This window comes from Colossoma macropomum, unplaced genomic scaffold (genome assembly GCF_904425465.1).
Source record: "Colossoma macropomum unplaced genomic scaffold, Colossoma_macropomum, whole genome shotgun sequence".
NCBI classification, from domain to species: Eukaryota; Metazoa; Chordata; class Actinopteri; order Characiformes; family Serrasalmidae; genus Colossoma; species Colossoma macropomum.
This window is the reverse complement of record NW_023494801.1, coordinates 4,723,567-4,744,170: the sequence shown is the minus strand read 5'-3', so window position 1 is coordinate 4,744,170 and position 20,604 is coordinate 4,723,567. Positions and strand designations below refer to the sequence as shown.

At 38.0% G+C, this 20,604-nt stretch overlaps 1 gene segment (V, D, J or C); it reads right to left on the bottom strand.

The window, feature by feature from the left end:
- Positions 1-14,329: 14,329 nt before the first annotated feature.
- LOC118821260 lies at positions 14,330-14,779 on the bottom strand. The segment is given in 2 exon segments: positions 14,330-14,646; positions 14,731-14,779. Coding segments are annotated over 2 exon segments (366 nt in total).
- Between the last annotated feature and the right edge of the window lie 5,825 nt (positions 14,780-20,604).

The window sequence follows — 20,604 nt, the reverse complement described above, 5'->3', positions numbered from 1 at the left end:
ATCACAGAATCCCACCTCTTCATAGAAATTAATCCCATCCTAATAGTACTGAAGAGGTAGTTAATGTTCTACAAATGATTCTCATGGCTATACAACACCATTACATTCCAACACAGACTGGTGAGAGTGACTATAGTTTTTGTTTTCGATCTAATGTGCTGCTAAATCACAACCAGAAAATACAGAAGAGAATCTACAACAGCACCACACACAGTATCGTCTAACAGGCTAATAGACACCACATGCCCAGCAAACACATCAGATTCCAGCTGTCAGTCCAACACAGCCACTCTATAACATGAGTTTTTATCCTTTAAACATTTGTCATGTAGGGTAGGCTGGCCTTAACTCTCTGCTATCATCCTATCATCCTAGCCATCGTAGGCCATGAAGTAGCAGTTAGCATTCTCCTCCAAGTGTTTAAGCAGACCAATAATGAAGTGTTAATGACAGACAAAGAAATGTAGTGCAACTTTACATGTCACTTTTAACTCCTGAGGATGTGTTTGACAAATGTCTCAATGTATTTTTAATGTTGTAGCTCCCCCTACTGAACTAATATGGCCATAACTAAGATCAGATCCCCTACTTTAACCACTCTGGTGAGTTTTTGTACAGCTGGCTCACATGTTTGTACCACTGTGGTTTGCTGCACAGTAGTACACAGTTGAGTCCTGTACAGTCAAGTCATTCAGCTTCAGATACAGCATGTTTTGGGAGTTTTGTTTGGTAATTTCAATACTTCCCTCAACAGATGGTTTTACTGGCATCATACCAGATTGTCCCCATCCACTCCAGTGCTTTTCCAATCTGCTGTCTGATCCAGTCCATGCCATGACTTCCAAAGTTAAATCCAGATCCTCTACAGGAGAGATTCAGAGTTTCTGCAGGTTTTTTCAGCACAGAATCAGAAGGAATGGACTCAAGACTTTGGCATTTTATACCTGTCAGAAAAAAAGAGAGACATCATTTACAGGCAGCTTTAATACAGAATTGTTACAGGTTGATATTTTTATTTTTTACAGGTTAGAAAACTCACTGCTGAAGCTGAGTAGTATCAGTAATAAGGAGAGTGTGTTCTTCATGGTGAGTGTTCTAGGAGATGGAGTCCAGGTTTGTCTTAGAGCTTGAGGGATGCATGACACAAGAAAAGTTAATTGCATATATATATATATATATATATATATTTTAAAATTGCTCTCACAATGCATGCAGCAGAGATTTATTCAAGCCCAACATCATAAATTATGTACACATTTCTTTGGCTAGTTAAGAAACTTTGATAATTAAGTGATATTGTCCACTTTGCCAAACACAGAAGGGTTAACACTTGCAGTTTTAACAGTGCAACTGTGGTCATCTGGCAACACAGATGACCACAGTGGCACTGCAAAGAGAACAATAACTCACCCTTTTAGCCAACAATACAGGAACTGACAGCTTAATAAAGCATATACAAAAGCATCCACCTAAAGAAAGGTAACCTAGGTGGAATAAAAACATGATGATGGTGAGTTAAACAACGGAGAGAAACGTCCAATATGCAAATACATGGAGCCAACAGCCAATGGGAGGGAAATCAGATTTACCCAACAAGATCATGTTAAGAAAACAATCATGTCACTGTATTTCACTAAAACAACACAGCTTACTTAGTTTCACTCAGTCACACATATTTTATGAGTAACTTTAATGAGAGAGAAACGATTAAAACCAACAACAGTGCAGTTTCATGTTTTTTTTTTTTTTTTTTTAATGTGGCAGTTTCAAAGCTGCTATGACAACAGACTAAATTAATTTCTAATAAGTTAAACTAAAAAATGCCATTTGAGTGTATGAAATTATTAAAAACGTTTCCTTAAAATAGTACGGTAATACCTGGGCTATATTTAGTTTTATGTACAAGAGACTTAATGTATTTGAGTTAAAAAAATCTTGGATTTGAAACACTAACCAGACTTATACTTAGAAGACTGTTTGAAAAATATGAAATATTTACAGTGCTGGTTTCTCAGCTCTTTCCAAAGATCAACTCTGACATCAGCCAAAACTGATCTTTCTTTTCATTGATAGTGTGAGTAGAGTCAGAAAATTAAACCAGCATGTAACAAGCTTACAGATATACATGCACTTTGTGGCCAAAAGTATGTGGACAGCTGTCTATCACATCTGTATGAGCATGTTGGAGATTCACACTCCAAAATCATGGATATTAATATGAAGTTGGCCCTTCCTTTGTGGTTACTCATCCCCTCTAGGAAGGTTTTGCACAAGACTTGCACAGGAATTTGAGCCCATTCAGTCATAAGAGCATTTGTGAGGTCAGAGACTGATGTTGGACGAGTTGATGCTGGGGTTGAGGTCAAGGCTCTGTGCAGGCCACTGGAGTTCCTCTACACAAAACTCATCAAACCATGTCTTTATTGACCTTGTTTTGTGCACAGGAACACAGTTATGCTGGAACATTGTTTAGATGTCAGTTTAGAGATTTTGTGATTATTTGGCTTAAAACTGGATCTAAGAAACTTGATTCTTTTTACACAGTGTTGTAATTTGGACCCTTTAGTCATGAGAAACTGTATCTTCATTTTTGAGATGACAATACTTTCTGCTGGTTATATCCTTCTGAACTAAAAAGGGGAGTTAGGTTTGATATTATTCTTAATTTAACTGGCAAAACAAACAAAAAGTGCTCCTAACTTTCACTGCATAACAGCAGCTTTCCTCTGTAACTGAATGAGGAAGTGTTTTTGTACAGCTCTGTCACTGTTTTCTGTCACTGTGAGTCTCCTCCTGCACAGTAATACACAGCAGTGTCTTCACTCTTCAGGCTGCTCATCTGTAAGTACAGCTGACTGCTGGAGTCGGATCTGGAGATTGTGAATCTTCCCTGGACTGACGGGGAATAGTAGATATGAGAGCTTCCAGTGTGTATGAAGGCAATCCACTCCAGTCCTTTCCCAGGAGCCTGTCTGACCCACACCATAGCATAGCTACTGAATGTGAATCCAGATGCTGTACAGGTCAGTTTATAAGATTGTCCAGGGTTTTTAACCACAGCTTCAGACTGAGTGAGAGTCTGACTCTGAAAACCTGCAGAAAAGAAGAAGAATTAAAGTTCTGAATGAAACATGATCACAGAAAGATTTTCTCTGCTATTTCATTCTCTTATTCTAATCCTGAGACGTACATGGTAGACTAGTGATCATCAGCAGTGTTAGAGATGTGCTGAACATGGTTGAGGTTGTGTCTGAGCTGATGAGCTCTTCTCTGCAGATCTCTCAGTGCTGTTCAGCGTCTCTTCATAAAGGGAAGAGGAGGATTTGCATAGTTACAGTTTCAGAGGGATTGACCTCACTCATCTGATAACTGTAAGCTCTTAAAATTGGGCTTTGTACCCTAACATCATTCACCTTGCAATAAATTGGGTTTTAATATATGGGTTTGTTTCATTTTCCAGTAAAATGGAAGCTATCACCCTCCCTCCTTTAGCAAATTCATTCTTTTAACCCCATTAGATGTTCTTTGACTGAACAGTCCATACTCCTTCCCAACATCTTCAAAGTTTCATTATTTTAACCTGTGCAATATAACAAACTGTATAAGCCCAGATTTTATTAATCTTGTGCTTCAAAACAAATTACAGCCTAAGCTTTAGGTTAATTTAATCCTGTGTGAAGTGACTTTGTATGTAGTGGAAAAGAGGTTTACACATTTTTCTTGAAGCACTTATAGAAATCTTTACTCATATTAACTGTAGCTCAGATCAAGCCTATATGGATTGCCCAACCTCAACTGTATGACTTTGAACATTAAAACATGATCACTTTTTAAATAGAGATGTTTACTGTTGGCTGTATGTTCCCAAGCTAATGGTAATGCTAATGTCACACTGTATTCTCTTAAAACAGTTAGGTTAGTGGTCAGAGTAAACAAAATAATGGCTAAATTAAATGTTTTAAAATGTTTTCTACTCTTTTTAGGAGTACAAGCAGTCAAGTAGCCATCCTCAACCATGTAATCAATAGTTCCTCTCCCATCATAAAGATATCCTGAGGTAAAACCACAGCACAGTACCCCATCTCATCATAGAAATCAACCCCATCCTAATAAAACTTCAGTGTTAAACACTTCTACAAATGATTCTCATGGCTATACAACACCATTACATTCCAGCACAGACTGGTGAGAGTGACTATAGTTTTTGTTTTCGATCTAATGTGCTGCTAAATCACAACCAGAAAATACAGAAGAGAATCTACAACAGCACAACACACAGTATCGTCTAACAGGCTAATAGACACCACATGCCCAGCAAACACATCTGATTCCAGCTGTCAGTTTAACACAGTCACTCTATAACATGAGTTTTTATCCTTTAATGTGTGTCATGTAGGGTAGGCTGGCCTTAACTCTCTGCTATCATCCTATCATCCTAGCCATCGTAGGCCATGAAGTAGCAGTTAGCATTCTCCTCCAAGTGTTTCAAGCAGATCAATAATGAAGTGTTAATGGCAGACAAAAGAAATGTAGTGCAACTTTACATGTCTCTGAGGTATTATATGCTAGCCCCATAACAGATTATTAGCATCTTATGATGGGGAGAATTAATGTGCTGAGTAAAGTGGACAATTTTTTTTATATATTAACTAAAATCTTGTACAATTTTGAAAGATGTGGTAAAATAATGAACAGAATTAACTATGAAACACTCATCAGGGTCATAATTCACTTTGTGAATGATATGAGGTATATGAAGCGTTGGTTTCTCAGCCTTTTCCAAAGATCATCTCTGACATCAGCCAAAAATTATCTTTACTTTTCATTGATAATAAGTGTAGAGCCAGAAGGCTGAACCAGCATCTTGCAAGCATAGATATATACATACACTATGAGGCAAAAAGTATGTGGTGACCTGATCTTCACACCTATATGAGCTTGTTAGAGATTCATACCCCAAAATCATGAAACTATTATAAAGTTTGGTTTTGAGGCTATAACAGCCTCCACTCTTCTAGGAGGGCTTTCCGCAAGATTTTGGAGTGTGTCTTTGGGGAGTCAAGCCCATTCAGTCAAAAGAGCATTTGTGAGGTCAGGAACTGATTTCAGATGAGAGGACCTGGCTCACAATCAATGTCCCAATTCATCTCAAAGGTGTTTTATTCACCTTGTATTGACATTGTTTGTGTGCATAGGAACACAGTTATGCTGGAACATTGTTTAGATGTAAATTCAGAGAGTTTGTGATAATTTGGCTTAAAACTGGATCTAAGAACTTCATTCTTTTTACACAGTGTTGTAGTTTTTACATGGATACAGTCAGGAGACTGTCATCTTATTCTTAATTTAACTGTTAAAACAAACAAAAAGTGCTCCTAACATCTAGCTCTGTCACTGTTTTCTATCACTGTGACTCTCTTGCACAGTAAAACACAGCAGTGTCTTCACTCTTCAGGCTGCTCATCTGTAAGTACAGCTGACTGCTGGAGTCGGATCTGGAGATCGTGAATCTTCCCTGGACTGACTGGGAATAGGAGATGGGAGAGCTGGATGTGCCAATATATGCGATCCATTCCAGTCCTTTCCCAGGAGCCTGTCTGATCCACCCCATATAATAGCTACTGAATGATGATCCAGATGCTGTACAGGTCAGTTTATGAGATTGTCCAGGTGTTTTAACCACAGCTTCAGACTGAGTGAGAGTCTGACTCTGAAAACCTGCAGAAAAGAAGAAGAATTAAAGTTCTGAATGAAACATGATCACAGAAAGATTTTCTCTGCTATTTCATTCTCTTATTCTAATCCTGAGACGTACATGGTAGACTAGTGATCATCAGCAGTGTTAGAGCTGTGCTGAACATGGTTGAGGTTGTGTCTGAGCTGATGAGCTCTTCTCTGCAGATCTCTCAGTGCTGTTCAGCGTCTCTTCATAAAGGGAGGAGGAGGATTTGCATAGTTACAGTTTCAGAGGGATTACCTCACTCATCTGATAACTGTAAGCCTTTTATAATTGGGCTTTGTACCCTCACATCATTCACCTTGCAATAAATTGGGTTTAAATAAATGGATTTGTTTAATTTTCCAGTAAAATGGGAATATCTTTACCAAATTCATTCTTTTAACCCCATTAGATGTTCTTTGACTGAACAGTCCATACTCCTTCCCAACATCTTCAAAGTTTCATTATTTTAACCTGTGCAATATAACAAACTGTATATGCCCAGATATTATTAATCCTGTGCTTTAAAACAAATTGCAGCATAAGCTTTAAATTCATTTAATCCTGTGTGAAGTGACTTTATATTTAGTGAAAAAGACGTTTTGACTTTTTTCTTGAAGCACTTGTAGAAGTCTTTACTCATATTAACTGTAGCTCAGATCAAGCCTATATGGATTGCTCAACCTCAACTGTATGACTTTGAATATTAAAACATGATCACTTTTTAAATAGAGATGTTTACTGCTGGCTGTATGTTCCCAAGCTAATGGAAATGCTAATGTCACACTGTATCCTCTTACAACATCTAGGCTGATGGTCAGAGTAATTTTGTTACAGGTTGATATTGTTATTTTTTACAGGTTAGAAAACTCACTGCTGAAGCTGAGTAGTGTCAGTAATAAGGAGAGTGTGTTCTTCATGGTGAGTGTTGATGAGACTCTACTGCTCCACTCAGCTCAGCAGCACATAAGTACTGGATGGAGTCACAACACACTGGATTTGCATTAAGATGTCATGGATGGTGGGATTGACAATAAGAAACACTCATCAGACTCATACTGGAAGACTCACTGTGTGAATGACTTCATGAAGTAAATGGAGTGCTGGTTTCTCAGCCCTTTCCAAAGATCAACTCTGACGTCAGCCAAAACGGAGCTTACTTTTTATTAATAACGTGTGTAGAGCCAGAAAACAGAAACAGTATCTAACAAGCATACAGATATACATACACTATGTGGCCAAAAGTATGTGGACAGCTGACCATCATACCTATTAGAGCTTATTGGACATTTACATTCCAAAATCATGGGCATTAATATGGAGTTGCCCCCTTTGCTGCTAAAACAACCTCCACTCTTCTGGGAGATTGTTAAGTGTGTACTGTGGGAATTTGTACCTATTTAGTCACAAGAGCATTTGTGAGGTCAGACACTGATGTTGGGGTCAGAGCTCTGTGCAGACCACTGTTCCTCCGCACCAAATTTGTCAAACCATGTCTATATGGAGCTCGCTGGAAGGAAAGGGCCTTCCCAAAACTATTGCTGAAAAGTTGGAAGCATACACTTGTCTAAAATATCTTTGTATGCTCTAGCATTAACATCACCCTTCACTGGAACTAAGGGGCCCAAACACTGACAAACCAGCCCCAGCCCATTATCCCTCCTCCACCAAACTTTACTGTTGGCACTATGTCAATGCTTTTCTTTGCACATAGCAATCTTGGGCTTGGGGGTAGCTGATTTGTGAGTTTGCATGGTCTATTATGAGCTGTTGTTGGTCCTAGATACTTCTATTTTACAATGATAGCACTTTCAGTTGACTATATATGACTAAATATTTGTACACATATGTGCTCGTCTTAAAAACTATGTGAAATATATGTGATTTTATTTTGAATAATGTACTAAAATATACTGTATTTAACTGCCATTTTTTATATCTAAATATATGTTGAAATATGTACATTAAGTATTTCTGATGGTGTCAGTCTTTATCATATACATCAAATGTATATGGACATATGTTACAAATTTGACACAGTTTGAAAAATATGTGGAAATATAGTACCTATGCGCATGAGCAGCCAATGACTGGAGAGTATTGCAGGATATACAGAAACATATGGTCAGATGTTTTGTCTTCTTGATTTCTATATCAATCAATTAAAAGATGTTTTTGGATTATTTTTGGTAATTCCTCGGATTAGTGGTTTGCCACTGTACAAAGAAACTGACGACATAGCAACATGATAATGACTATGAGCTCTGGTCCAAACAATAATATAAGAAGAAGAAATATACATGTAAGGGTTGCCAGATGTCCGGTTTGGAAGCAGACAGTCCAGTTTGAAGCTGTGTGGTCCGGTTGGTAGGTTAAAATGTCTGGTGTAGTCTTGCTCTAAATGTATTCTATTCGTTGAAGTAGATGAAGTGCCATTCTAGCTGCATTGGGCACCCCCTCCTCCCACCATGCACCTGTCCAAATGTCCTGTCTGGTTTTGATATGGCTGAAATTTGGCAACCTTGAAACTCCATTTTGTACTTTCTGCCTTTGTACATGTGTTTACTGTTACACTGAAATAGCTCTAGTGTTTTTGTACAGGGTGTCTGTTGATGTGTCTCACTGTGGTGCACGAGCGCAGTAATACACAGCTGTGTCTCCAGTCTGCAGATTCTGCCCTCTTAAGGTCACTGTGCTGCTGGACAAGTCTCTGGAAACTTCAAACCTGCTTTTCAGTTTATCACTGTAGAACGTTTGACCAGAGCTACATATGGCTCCAATGCACTCCAGAGCTTTTCCTGCAGACTGCCATATCCAAGCTGTACAACAGCTGGTATCAGTCAGAGAATATCCAGAAACTTTACAAGTCAGTGACATTGACTGACCAGGATTTACGACCATGGATCCAGGCTGGGTCAGCTCAACACTGTGAACACCTGTTGAACACACTGCATGTGTTATTTCTTGTAGTTTTAATGGATGAAGCTCATACACATTCTAATCTAACAAGTACTCACAGCTCACAGCAGCCAGCAGCAGCAGCAGCAGTAGGGATGTGGAGAACATGGTGAACAAGTGGAAGCTTCTGGTCTTCACCCCCAATAACTTAAATGTGTAGGACTTTGCAGAACATTTGCATAGAGGAGCTTCTGTTATATCACTTTTTAAGGGTTGATGTGATTATGAAAAATCTGAAACTTCAGGGTTTATATTCAGGGCATTTAATAATCTTCCTGAATTAAATCTTAACGTTATATTTGCATCAATCTAGAGATCTTTTTCAATTGATAGTAAGTAGGACGCTTTAGGGTTGTCAATAAAGCTTAAAGTTTTCCAAATAAACTGAAATAGAACAACCCCCTAACTCACCAAATGTACAGTTGATGGTTGATAAGTTGAATGTTAGAGATTTATGAGCTTTTCAACAATAAGGTTTATAAACTCCTCCATTTTTACGCATCAATACAGATAAAAAAAAACCTCATGTATAGAAATGTATGCATTTATCAAGTCTATAGAAGCATAAATAAAGCCTCAAAACTGATTTCTGTCTGCATCTCAAGCAGATCTTTGTATTTACTGGAGCCTTAGCTTCACTATGGAACAGGTCAGCAGCACATTTTACACGCATGTTTTGACCAAATGTAACAGCCACAGGATGCAGCTGGAGTGAAGGATGAGTTTTTGTCAGTGAATGCAGAGTTTATGAGGAAACATCTCCCTCTGCTGTTTCAAGCAGAGAACTGCAGTGGGTTTTAAACTCTTTCTGAAGCCTTTTTTGAGAAGCCAAATTAACCAGGATGAACCAGGATGTATAAAAAATCCAAGAAAACACAGATCCAACGTTCTCCAACAACCACCAACAAACCAAAATGTTTGATTGGTGTGCTGTACATGTACATGAATGTTTGGAGTCCCTAGCAAACTCTCTTCCATCTACAGTGTTCTAGAATGTTCTCCACATTCACGCTCTTCTAGAATATTCTGCTCCATCCACACTGTTCTACAACAGTCTCCACATTCACACTGTTCTAGAATATTTGGCTCCTTCCATGCTGTTCTACAACGTTCTCCACATTCACACTGTTCTAGAATATTCTGCCCATTCACACTGTTCTAGAATATCCGGCCCCATCCACGCTGTTCTGCAACGTTCTCCTCATTCACAGTGTTCTAGAATATTTGGCTCCATCCACACTGTTTTACAACGTTCTACACATTCACACTGTTCTAGAATATTCTCCTCCATCCACACTGTTCTACAATGTTCTCCACATTCACACTTCTAGAATATTCGGCCCCATCCACGCTGTTCTACTACGTTCTCCACATCCACACTGTTCTAAAATATTTAGCTCCATCCATGCTGTTCTACAATGTTCTCCTCATTCACACTGTTCTAGAATATTTGGCTCCATCCACACTGTTGTACAACGTTCTCCACATTCACACTGTTCTGGAAAATTCTTTTTCATCCACACTGTTATACAACGTTCTACACATTCACTCTGTTCTACAACGATCTCCTCATTTACACTGTTCTAGAATATTCGGCTCCATCCACACTGTTCTAAAATATTCAGCTCCATCCATGCTGTTCTACAACGTTCTCCTCATTCACACTGTTCTAGAATATTTGGTTCCATCTACACTCTTGTACAACATTCTTCACATTCACACTGTTCTAGAATATTCTTTTTCATCCACACTGTTGTACAACGTTCTCCACATTCACACTGTTCTAGAATATTCTCCTCCATCCACTCTGTTCTACAATGTTCTCCACATTCACACTGTTCTAGAATATTCTTTTTCATCCCCACTGTTGTACAACGTTCTCCACATTCACACTGTTCTAGAATATTCAGCCCCATCCACACTGTTCTACTATGTTCTCCACATCCACACTGTTCTAAAACATTCGGCTCCATCAATGCTGTTCTACAACGTTCTCCTCATTCACACTGTTCTAGGATATTTGGCTCCATCCACACTGTTCTACTATGTTCTCCACATCCACACTGTTCTAAAATATTCGGCTCCATCAATGCTGTTCTACAACGTTCTCCTCATTCACACTGTTCTAGAATATTTGGCTCCATCCACACTGTTGTACAGTGTTCTCCACATTCACACTGTTCTAGAATATCCTCTCCATCCACACGGTTCACATTGTTCTAGATTGTTCTTCTCCATCCACACTGTTTCATGATGGAAACTCTTCTGAAACTGGTGCATTACTAAAATGTGAAACTATGTTTAAAAAGTAACTGTGGAAAAGTTAAGTGACTCAAGATTGACCAGATGATTGTAGTTCTAAAATGGCCACAGGATTTAAGTTATTTGCATATCATAGCTGTCAGACTAAAACCTCTTACCTACAAAACTTTACAGGAAAACTTTTTTTTTAACTTTTATTGGAAATCAATGTAAAAATAATTAATGCCTAGATATGTGTGTGTGTAAAATATCATTTTAGGGGTTAAATTAAGGTTAATAAGGTTGGGGAGGGGAAAAAAAATCAAGAATACCCAGACAGTCCTGCAATTTGAGTACACAACCGTCTTGTTGACACACCTCTCCTACCAGTAAGCTACTGGCCACCCAGTTCTAATGTTTTTGTACAGGGTTTCTGTTGATGTGTCTCACTGTGGCCATCGTACACAGCCATGTCTCCAGTCTGCAGATTCTGCCCTCTTAAGATCGGTGCTGCTGGACGTGTCTCTGGAAACTTCCTTCTCAGTTTATCACTGTAGTAAGTGCTACCACTACCACATATCGCTCCCAATCCACACCAGAGCTTTCCCTGCAGGCTGCTGTATCTAGTCTGTACAGTAGTCGCTATCAGTCACTGAATATCCAGAAACTTTACAGTGTCAGTGTCATCGACTGACCAGGATTTATGACCATGGATCCAAGCTGGGTCAGCTCAACACTGTGAACACCTGTTGAACTCTCTGCATACACAGATAAAGGATTCTAACAAGTACATACAGCTCACAGCAGCCAGCAGCAGCGGCAGTAGGGATGTGGAGAACGAGTAGAAGCTGTTGGTCATCACCTGCAGTGACCTAAATATACAGGGCATGGCAGAACATTTGCATAGAGGAGCTCCTGTTACATCACTTCATGTGGTTTGACATGACTTTAAAAACTTTATTTCAAGGTTCATTTTCTGGACATTTTAATGACTTTCCTGACATATTATATTATATTATATTATATTATATTATATTATATATGCATTAATCTAGAGATTATTTTCAATTAATAGTATCTAGGACACTTCAGAATTGCCAATAAGGCATGAGCTTTTAAACAATAAGGTCAAACTTAGTCTTGATCATGACACTTAGTACAAATTTTAGATAACAGACAGCAAAATGAAAATTATATATTAAAATAATAACATGTCTGTTTTAGAAGCCCCTCATTATATTCAAGCATCAGTACAGATAGATGTATCTACTGTGGCCTCAGCATCACCACAGAGCAGTTCAGCAGCATGTTTTACATTCATGTTTTGACCAAATGTAACTGTCACAGGATGCAGCTGCAATAGATGTTGGTCAGCTGGTCAGTGAATGCGGAGTCTTTGAGGAAACATTTCCCTCCACTGTTTCATATGATCTTTCAGAGCAGAATGGTCAGCAGTGAGGTTTATACTCTTCTTGAGTATGTTTTCACCAGCCAAATGAACTAGTGTGAGTAGAACATTGTACACAAATCCCAGATGTTCTCCAAAACCCACCGACAAACCAAAACGATTGCTTTGTCTGCTGTGCATGTGTGTGACTGTTTAGAGTCTTTAGAACATTCTCCTTCATCCACAATGTTCTAGAATGTTCTCCTCACAGTCACAGTGTTATATGTTCTCCACATGCAGTGTTCTAAATTGTTCTCCTCTGTTCACACTGTTCTAGAAAGCTCTCTACATTAACACTGTTCTAAAATGTTCTCTCCATTTATGCCATACTGCAATATCCTTCCCGTTCAGACTATTCTAGAATGTTCTCCTCCATCCACGCTGTTCTAGAACACTCCCCTTTATTCACACTGTTCTAGAATGTTCTCCTCGTCCATGTTGTTCTTGAATGTTTCCCTTCATTCAAGCTTTTCTAGAAAGTCCTTCATCCATTTTGTTCTAGAATATTCTCCTTCATACACGTTGTTCTAGAAAGCTCCCATCCATTCAGACATTTCTAGAATGTTCTCGTTTGCTTGCCTAATTTTTATTCAAAGTAGAGCTCTGCATGTTAACAATTTTTTAGTTCAGCTATAAAAGAAAATCTGCACGGTATGTTTATATTTGATGCACTGTAACTGACGCAAAGGTGCACTCTCTAATAATGACGTCATCGTGCTCATGGATCATGCATGTCCCAAGTTTTGTAGCTTGGCGCTCACTGCGTGCATGGCGCTCCATTCAAAAAGAATGAATTTGAAGTGAGAACTGCTCAGCAGGTTCGCCTTTACAGGCGCTTGTATGAGTCCTCTAAGTATCATATCATGGAAGTGCTGACTGTACACCCCATGTGTTCCCTTCAGGTTTGCATGTCGTCCTCCCATAAAACAGATCTGCCATTTGTGAGGGAGATGAGTACAAATGCCACACATTTTGCTGCAATATTTAAGCAGGAACAAGACACACAACACCCCAGAAGTCCCAGAGAATCATTTGGAATCCCATTCCCACCAGCTAGAGGAGAAGAATGTCACCTGTTTTTCCCCTCTATGTCTGGCAGCAGTTCATAGAAACTTTGACTTTTTATCTCAAACAAATTTCTGCCAAAATAATGTCTTATTTACTCTAACTTTTGACTGATTATGTAGAACTGATCTTATTTTCCTGATAATGTTGAAATCATTATTATATTGTTAATTATATATGTACTAATGATTTTAGCTAAATAATGCTTGACAGCAAAAAAGAAAATTAAAAATACCCACTTTCATTCAAAGTTAGATGCCCATAGCTGTATTCTGTATATCCAGTGGGATGTTGTGATAATGTTAAAAATAATTATGTAGCACCTTGCAAATCCCAAATAAACCCCCACCATCCATGCTGAGTAATAGGGTTCGATCCTCTGCCAGGGCAAGTACCTTACACTATACTGATAAGAGTCCTTGGGCAAGACTCCTAACACTACCTTCACCTACCTGTGAAAAGCTACAATTGTACATTGCTCTGGATAAGGACGTCTGCCAAACACCATAAAATGGAAAATAACAGCAATCCCAAATAACTTTACAATTCCAAATAACAACAAACAAAGCATACATAAGCAAATACACAGTTCCCCAGCTAGCAGACAGAGAAACAGCCTAGTCAAACTTTGCTATCATGGTGCAAAGTTTCTAGTAAAACTCATCTGTCATGGTAGAAAGTCTTCAGCTTGCAGTATATTCAAACTCCTCTGTTGCAGTGCAGAGTCCTCAATTTGAGGTTTAGGCAAAACCTTTGGCTTGCTGTGTAGTCAAACTCAGGTAATAAGTAAGCAGGCAAAATCATTTTGTTCTTTGCACATATTAATGTAGGGCAAACTCTGTACAGCAGAGATCTGTTCCAGGGGGGATGTTTTTGTACAGGGTGTCTGTTGATGTGTTTCACTGTGATCCACGAGCGCAGTAATACACAGCCGTGTCTCCAGTCTGCAGATTCTGTCCTCTTAAGGTCACTGTGTTGCTGGACGTGTCTCTGGAAACTGCAAACCTGCTTTTCAGTTTATCACTGTAGTCAGTGCTACCATCTCCACATATCTCTCCAATCCACTCCAGAGCTTTTCCTGCCGGCTGCCGTATCCAGTCTGTACAGTAGCTGGTATCAGTCAGTGAATATCCAGAAACTTTACAGGTCAGTGACATCGACTGACCAGGATTAATGACCATGGATCCAGGCTGGGTCAGCTCAACACTGTGAACACCTGCTGTACACACTGCATGTGTTATTTTTTATATTTTTTAAATAATAAAGTTCATACAGATAAAGGATTCTAACAAGTACTCACAGCTCACAGCAGCCAGCAGCAGCAGCAGCAGTAGAGATGTGGAGAACATGGTGAACGAGTGGAAGCTGTTGGTCTTCACTTGCAGTGACCTAAATAAGGCAGAATATTTGCATAGACGAGTTCCTATTATATCACATTTAGGGCTGATGTGATTATGAAAACTCTGAAGCTTTGCTTTAAGGTTTATATTCAGGATACTGAATGGTCTTATCTTTAGTAGCTTCAGTACAGATGTACAGATTCAGTACAGCCCAAACTGACATCAGCCTGTGGGTGGGATCAATAATCGGTTCCAGTTTGCAACTAATCTTTACTTTTCATTGACAACTTGTGTCACTTTATTAAACATATTCATATTCATGTATTTATTTTCCAATTGAAATAGCCGTTACATACAACTTATTCAGTTGATATATCTGAAAAGGTTAGATATAAGATATTCCACCTGAAAAGACAAATAAGTAAACAAACAGGAGTTTCTAAAACCAGACTTAATTATTAGAAAATGATTTAAAAATATAACGAAAATAGGACTCTTAATCGCGCAAGACATGGTAGACACCAAAACTGTCCTCATCAGATAAACAGCACTTAAAGCTTTCATCTTTGAGAGAGAGGAGAAAATCAAACTGCTTCAGATCTGAAAACATCCACAGGTGTTTCTGTCCATCCTTCCACTGTGAGAAGACGACTCAGCACTATGGGTCTGAAAGGATGTGTATCTGTTAAGGTGCCCTTACTGAGAAATTTAACCAACTTTTGAGACTGAACTTTGGAGGTGTGGACAAAAATCAATGCAAGTATAGCATATATATATATATATATATTATTATTTTTATTTTTACTCTTTATGTATATTGTTATACTGTAAAGGCCATTTGTTCAATGGATTTCTGAGTTTAAATACATTTTTGAAATAAAATGAAGTGATATTCATCATTATTCATCCACAGCATTTGCATAGTCTGGCATAAACTTATGTGTTATCTATGAGAAATATGAGGGACCAAGTATGGAACCCTGAAGTACACCATACTGATCTTTTTCAGACATTGTGATCTTAACTAACAATTAATTGTGTGTTGAACCAGATTAGAACATTCTAGAGAGATTAACCTCTGAGATTACTTCGTAAACATTGTTCATTTATGGATTTAGTGTCTGACCATTTCCAAGTTTTATCAAAGCTGTTCTTGACTCAAATTTGTAATAATTCTTATTTTCATTTAGAAGGTTATTGAGCTGCTTGGAGCTCAATAACTGCTTTCTTTAAAATCATACTCAGGAAACACAAAAATGGAAATTATGAAGACATGAATAATGGGAACATTGAAAAAAAGTCTTATCGATGATACATGTGAGGTCCATTTGTTAAATATTGCATTATATTGTAATATTCTAGCACCACTTACTGATTTTAAGACTACACTGGCTACATTTAATATCCTTTCCATTGTTTTAACTACACTGGTGAGTTTTTGTACAGCTATCTTGCATGTTGGTAAAACTGTGGTGTCTTGCACAGTAATACACAGCTGAGGCCTGTGCAGTCAAGCCAGTCAGCTTCAGATGCAGCATGCTTTGGGAGTTTTCTCTGGTAATTTCAATACGCCCCTCAACAGGTTTGGCATATATAGTTTTACTGGCGTCATTCCAGATTGTCCCAATCCATTCAGGTGCTTTTCCAGACTGTTGTCTGATCCAGTTCATTGCGTTGCTTCCAAAGTTAAATCCAGATCCAGAATTTCTCCAGGTTTTTCAGCACAGAAGGAATGGATTCAAGAGTTTGGCATTTTACACCTGTCAGAAAACAAAGACATTAATAAACATATGTTTTTTACAATATTTGTTATTAAAGGTTTTTACAGGTTAAAAAAACTCACAGCTGAAGCTGAGTAGTATCAGTAATAAGGAGAGTGTGTTCTTCATGGTGAGTGTTGATGAGACTCTACTGCTCCACTCAGCTCAGCAGCACATAAGTACTGGATGGAGCCACAACACACTGGATTTGCATCAGGGATGGTGGGGTTAACTATAAGAAACACTCAACAGACTCATAAAGCATGACTCACTGTGTGAATGATAGGAAGTACATGAAGTGCTGGTTTCGAAATACCTGACATCAGCATGCGAATGGGATCTACAACCCGTTTTGGGTAAAAAACTGATCTCTATTTTCACCTGAGCCCAGAGCAAAGAGGCATAAAGGTTTTCTTGCTTCACACTGAAATTCCCCCATCAAGCACATCATATTAAATCAGGAGTTTCTACGAATACCACGTCTATAGGAATCTAAGAACACATTCATAACAAAATTACAATGCATTCATAAGGCATTATAAATGTGGTTATAAATATTTATAAAATACATTACACTTTATCACCATGTTGATTATGTATCACAAATTGCTAACATTAAAAGTTGTGTTCTTAACATGTTATATTGTCATTGCCAAAGAAACTAAGCTGGCATAATGTGTTAAGACCAAAATATCTGCCTGTTTTAAAACATATGCTGAGCCATGCCATGATTTCTTTTACCACAAATTATAATTACCTGGATTGAATCATAGTTTATATTCACTTTTTAATGAATTATAACATGTTTTTATATGTAATTTAAGTAGTGTCAGAATTGATGTACTTGTCATTATGTCATTATTATAGATCATTACTGATAGACAGATGATAGACCATTATAAGTACTTTTAAGTTGTATGTGTGAGTTTTGAATTTAGACGACTTGACTGGCTCCATTATGTTTTTCTCAACTCTCCAGTTCATAGAGCAGGGGCATCCAATGTCATTTCCAAAGAGCCAGCATGCCTGCAGGTTTTATTCCAGTCACGCAGAAGCTTAATGTGAAGAGCATATATGGGTGTCATGTAGCCTTATGAACACTATCCTTTTAATTTTAAAGGCACAGTAAGTTTTTGCCTGATAGCTAACATTAATTGCTTACTAAACATTATTATTTGAGCTGACTTACCTACGCAATATTGCTCCTATGGTCCAATTGCTACAAGCTAACACCATATGAGGAGATCATTTGCAAAAAATGATAAACTGCTGTTGCCAAAAAAAAAAATCAGTAAGGTTTCATTTTGTAAGTTATTTGTATTTTGATGTTACTTGTATTTTTGCTTAATCAAAACAACTTAACAGCAGTTTGATTGATACTACCTGGTATTAAATGCTTGGGGGATAAGAGTGATGTTATGTATGAGCTTGCTGGACGTGCCTTTTTAAAACATATGCATTAATATGGAGTTGCCCCATATTAATGCCCAATGTTAGTAGTCGGAAAGGGCATTCCCCACATTATACCCACAAAGTTGGAAGCATATAATCAGCATTAACATTACCCTTTACTGGAACTAAGGGACTGAGTCCAAACACTATGCATTCTAATCGTTAGCTTTCTCTTGGCAGCTGCCAAACCCAAATTCATCCCTCAGACTGCCAGATAGTGAAAGTGTGACTCATCACTCTACAGAATATGTTTCCACTGCTCCAGAATCCAGTAGCGGTATGTTTTGGTTTTTTTTGTTGTTTGTTTTTTTTCACCACTCCAGCTGATGCTTGGCATTGCACATAGTGGTCTTAGGCTTAATGTGCAGATTATTCTGGACAGTGCTCACAGGAGAACTTTGGATAAACTATCAGGCTACAAAATAAGAAAAGCAATAGCAAATTGGAAACATCTAGTTCCCCTAATGACAAGACATAATGCAGCAGTATGAAAGCAAGAGGCTTAAAAACATTCTGATAAGAATTTATTTTCGGCCAGTCAAAACCAAAACAAACTGCTCTGTTCTAATTTGAAATATGATTTTAATTTCATCACTGAAAAACATGATACCAGCTCCTTTTATCACACCAATCCACTCCAGAGCTTTTCCTGCAGGCTGACGTATCCAGTGTGTCCAGTAGTTTGTATCAGTCACTGAATATCCAGAAACTTTACAGGTCAGTGACTCCAACCGACCAGGAATTATGACCATGGATGCAGGTTGGGTCAGCTCAACACAGTCAACAGGGGAGGTATACTTCATGACCACAAATTGGAATCTGTGAAATCTAATCTAATCTAATCTAATCTAATCTAATCTAACAAACTCTTACAAGTCACAGCAGCAGCAGCAGAGATGTGGAGAAACATCACAGAGTGAATGTGACCCTGTATTAATGAACATAATCTGTCATGAAAACCCATAACAGCTTGTGGTTTCTGCTATGTGATGTTAATGACATGATTATGTCAATGTTATTTATCAGGGTTCAATTAAAGCATCTGATCTTTCCACAGAAGAAACCTGTCATCTCACCTGTATAGGATGAACAGTCACCTCCTGCCTAAAATTGATCTTTATTTTTTCATTGACATTTTGTTGAATCTTTTTTAATCTGTTTGTATTACTTGGCATGGCTGTCTTAACCCTTAGGACCCCATGATCCACATATCAGCAGACCCGCCCCTAACTAGCAAGTATGACATCATCGAGCTGTGAGGTAAGCATCAGTGATTAATCACCTAAAATCCTGATATTATTGCTCTGCTGTTTGGCCTTCATATTCCAACAAAAGGTTAAAACAGCAACATGATTCATATATCAGATCACTCATCAGACTCTGCCTCACCATCTACAGTGATTTCATCCACCTGTGATCATCCATCAGCCAGAGATCCAGCTCCAAAATCACCCCAACCCACTCTCTACTGTTATATTACATCTCTGATTTTAGCCTTCATATTATAAACAAAGGGCTTTCAGTTTACACTGATTTTGAGTATTAAAAATGTCTGACATTAAATATGCAACTCAAATTGTAATTAAAAATAAAGCCTGTCTTGCTGTGTATCAAATTTTTAGCACTGAGCATGAATCCAAGAGAACAGAAAATCTATAAAAAAAACATGTCTGCCTTATGCTAATATGTTTATTTTTACTCATAATAAGCAATAGAATAAATCACCACCAAAATTCTTGCACTTTCAGCTCACAGACACTCCAGACTAACAATTTCTGAAAAGGTGTCTGAGATGCAACTGTTTTTCAAGATCTCTCTACATTTAGCAGGGGCTAGGTACATTTTTGATCAGAAATGACTCAAATTCATAAAGATATCAAATTTCTGTTAGCATTTACATGTCAAACTGAAAATGTCTCCTGAAAATAACAACATATGGCATCTGTGACTGTCACATGTAAATACATTATAATTGCAATTGTAATTGTAATTGACCCAAAAAATACCAAACAAAATCCCCAGAATTTTAGGTTTCTAAGGGTTAATTTGACTACTAAGAATAAACTCAACAGCCTAGTCGAGCAGGTAAAGTCATTGGGGTATGACAGGTCCAGCTTTCAGATATACATAACAAACAGGTTCTAAAGAAGGCTAGTGCCATCTTAGCCTGTCCAGATCACCCCTTGCACAGTGTTTTACAGAACCTGCTCGTAGAACCGAGCATAATAAGGCATTTTCTGTCTCTACAACCATTAACTTGTTGAATCAAAGCAAATACTCACATGCACATTTATCTGTTTTTGTTGTTGTTGTTGTTGTTGTTGTTGTTGTTGCTGTTGTTGTGGTTGTTGTTTTTTGGGGGGGTGGAGGGGTTGTTGTGCGCGTTGTTTTTGTTGTTTAGAATGCAAAGTTATCTGAGCTGCAAATCTAATTTCCCCTATAAAGGTCAATAAAATTAAGTTAATGTTTGTAAAGGAATCAAACAATCACACAGATGTTCACATATTCAGGAGACCACCCTTCACTTATTTCATTTCCACACAAAACAGCCATTAAGTACAAATTCTTCATCGATCAAAAGATGTTTCTGAGGAGATTCGGAACTGAAGTTTCCAATTATTA